The sequence below is a fragment of the Rhinopithecus roxellana genome, chromosome 19, assembly GCF_007565055.1.
Source record: "Rhinopithecus roxellana isolate Shanxi Qingling chromosome 19, ASM756505v1, whole genome shotgun sequence".
In the NCBI taxonomy this organism is placed as follows: domain Eukaryota; kingdom Metazoa; phylum Chordata; class Mammalia; order Primates; family Cercopithecidae; genus Rhinopithecus; species Rhinopithecus roxellana.
The window spans coordinates 6,034,179-6,037,043 of NC_044567.1; the positions used below are offsets into that span (position 1 = coordinate 6,034,179).

General features: G+C 46.9%; 1 protein-coding gene across 1 annotated transcript; it reads left to right on the forward strand.

Annotated features, from left to right (window-relative positions):
* The first annotated feature begins 254 nt into the window (after positions 1-254).
* LOC104659916 (40S ribosomal protein S4, X isoform-like) lies at positions 255-1,139 on the forward strand. Its single transcript, XM_030923071.1, has one exon. The coding sequence runs from the start codon at positions 275-277 to the stop codon at positions 1,064-1,066; it is 792 nt and encodes a 263-aa protein (XP_030778931.1). The 5' UTR covers positions 255-274; the 3' UTR covers positions 1,067-1,139.
* The last annotated feature ends 1,726 nt before the right edge of the window (positions 1,140-2,865 follow it).

A 2,865-nucleotide genomic window follows, 5' to 3' on the forward strand; every position in this document is an offset into this window, starting at 1 on the left:
GGAGGGTGGATCATTTGAGCCCAGGAGTTTGAGACCAGCTTGGGTACCACGGCGAAACCTTGTCTCTACTAAAAATACAAAAATTAGCCAGGCGTGATGGCTTGAGCCTGTATTCCCAGCTAGTTGGGAAGCTGGGGTGGGAGGATCACCTGCGCCTGGGGAGGTAGAAGTTGCAGTGAGCCATGATTGCACCACTGCACTCCAGCCTAGGCGACAGAGTGAGACACTGTCTCAAAAAAATAAAAAGAGCTCTCTTTCCTTGCCTAACGCAGCCATGGCTCGTGGTCCCAAGAAGCATCTGAAGCGGGTAGCAGCTCCAAAGCATTGGATGCTGGATAAATTGACCGGTGTGTTTGCTCCTCGTCCATCCACCGGTCCCCACAAGTTGAGAGAGTGTCTCCCCCTCATCATTTTCCTAAGGAACAGTCTTAAGTATGCCCTGACAGGAGATGAAGTAAAGAAGATTTGCATGCAGCGGTTCATTAAGATCGATGGCAAGGTCCGAACTGATATAACCTACCCTGCTGGATTCATGGATGTCATCAGCATTGACAAGACGGGAGAGAACTTCCGTCTGATCTATGACACCAAGGGTCGCTTTGCTGTACATCGTATTACACCTGAGGAGGCCAAGTACAAGTTATGCAAAGTGAGAAAGATCTTTGTGGGCACAAAAGGAATCCCTCATCTGGTGACTCATGATGCCCGCACCATCCGCTACCCCGATCCCCTCATCAAGGTGAATGATACCATTCAGATTGATTTGGAGACTGGCAAGATTACTGATTTCATCAAGTTCGACACTGGTAACCTGTGTATGGTGACTGGAGGTGCTAACCTGGGAAGAATTGGTGTGATCACCAACAGAGAGAGGCATCCTGGATCTTTTGATGTGGTTCACGTGAAAGATGCCAATGGCAACAGCTTTGCCACTCGACTTTCCAACATTTTTGTTATTGGCAAGGGCAACAAACCATGGATTTCTCTTCCCCGAGGAAAGGGTATCCGCCTCACCATTGCTGAAGAGAGAGACAAAAGACTGGCGGCCAAACAGAGCAGTGGGTGAAATGGGCCCCTGGGTGCCATGTCAGACCTTTGTACGTAATTAAAAATATTGTGGCAGGAAAAAAAAAAAAAAATAAAAAAAAAAATAAAAAATAAAAAGAGTGGGGAGCTTGAGGACCCTAGGTCCCTGGTGATGTAAAACTGCCTTATCAGCTCTGAATTACCTTCCTCTGAATGACTTGTTATATGAGATAAAGCTGCCACATTTTTCAGAGTTATATGAGATAAATAAAACAGCCACATTCAAGTCACATTTTTGAGAGTCTCTTTTTTGTGTGTGAATTTTTTTTTTTGAGACGGAGTCTCACTGTGTTGCCCAGGCTGGAGTGCAGTGGTGTGATCTCGGCTCACTGCAAACTCTGCCTCCCGGGTTCACGCCATTCTCCTGCCTCAGCTTCCCCAGTAGCTGGGACTACAGGCACCGGCCACAACCCCAGCTGATTTTTTGTATTTTTAGTAGAGATGGGGTTTCACTGTGTTAGCCAGGATGCTCTCGATCTCCTGACCTCATGATCCGCCCACCTTGGCCTCCCAAAGTGCTGGGATTACAGGTGTGAGCCACTGCGCCAGGCCTTTTTTTTTTTTTTAAAGAGGCAGGGTCTCACTCGATTGCCCAGGCTGGTTTCAAACTCCTGGGCTCAAGTAATCCTCCTACCTTGGTTTCCTAAAGGAGTGGGGGGATTACAGGTATGAGTCACCATGCCTGCCCCCCAGCAGTCTTTAAGCACTCAAAGATAAAAGGAGCTTAGAATCCTGAGGGTATGTGCATAAACAGAGACAGGGTATAAACAAGACTGAATAATGGGACAGATAAGCCCTGGCTTGCTAATCTATCACAGATAAAGCGATGTGGTTAGGAGCTCCTGGAACTTTTCCTATGGTTAAATCCAAAGCAACGCAGAATTCCACTCCAGCTCACCACCTCTCTGTAGTCCTCCTGCAGTTCCTAGGTCTGGGACCTTACAGCACGGCCATCAGGCACCCACCAAACCATGTGATGTCAGGCAATGTCAGGTACCCTGAGGCTTACGCAGTGCCACCTGGTTGGAAGAGTCACCTTTGTAAACTATGCAGGTAGAAAATATGTTTACAAATAACCACAAACAAAATCTACACACTTGTCACTTGACTACCTGGCTTCTCAGTGGAGCCTCTGAACTAACCATGGAATAAATGCAACTGTGTGGTATTCCCAGGGAAGTCAGATTACAGGGAGACAATGCTTTAGAGTGGAAGGTCATTTTGTTCCTCAGCAAAATGGCCCTAGAGAAGTTGGGAGCTGATGAGGATGTCACTGAGTAATGGATGAATGACTCCAAGCATGGACAAAAGCCGCCTGTGTAGCTTTGGTGGTAATTGTGATTGGCTCTCCTACTAGTACTGTGTGCTCTTTATTTACTTTAGAAGAAGTTTGCCAGGTCCAGGTGATGAAAAGCAGTGCCCCTAGATCATCTCTGTCCCTGCTTTCCTGTCTGGGCCTGTGCATGGGCAGAAGAGATCCCCTTAAGAGAGTCACAGCTCTGACAAACCAAGAGACTTTCTTAACATGCTTCAGTAGAACAGGGAGTCAGTGGTACATGGACAGCTGAGGATTTATGGAAGGAATGGATATTTATTAAATATTCCAAAACTAGCCAGGGCCTGAAATTCATGGACATGATAGCATAAAGACTGTGTGGCTCCATAACACAGGACAAGAGACGTAAGAGAGCTGCGGCCACTGCTTGGGACATTATAAATTAGCCAGAATGAGTAACAACTGGAGCTAAACAGAAGCGGGCACAAGGATAATTCTCTCTT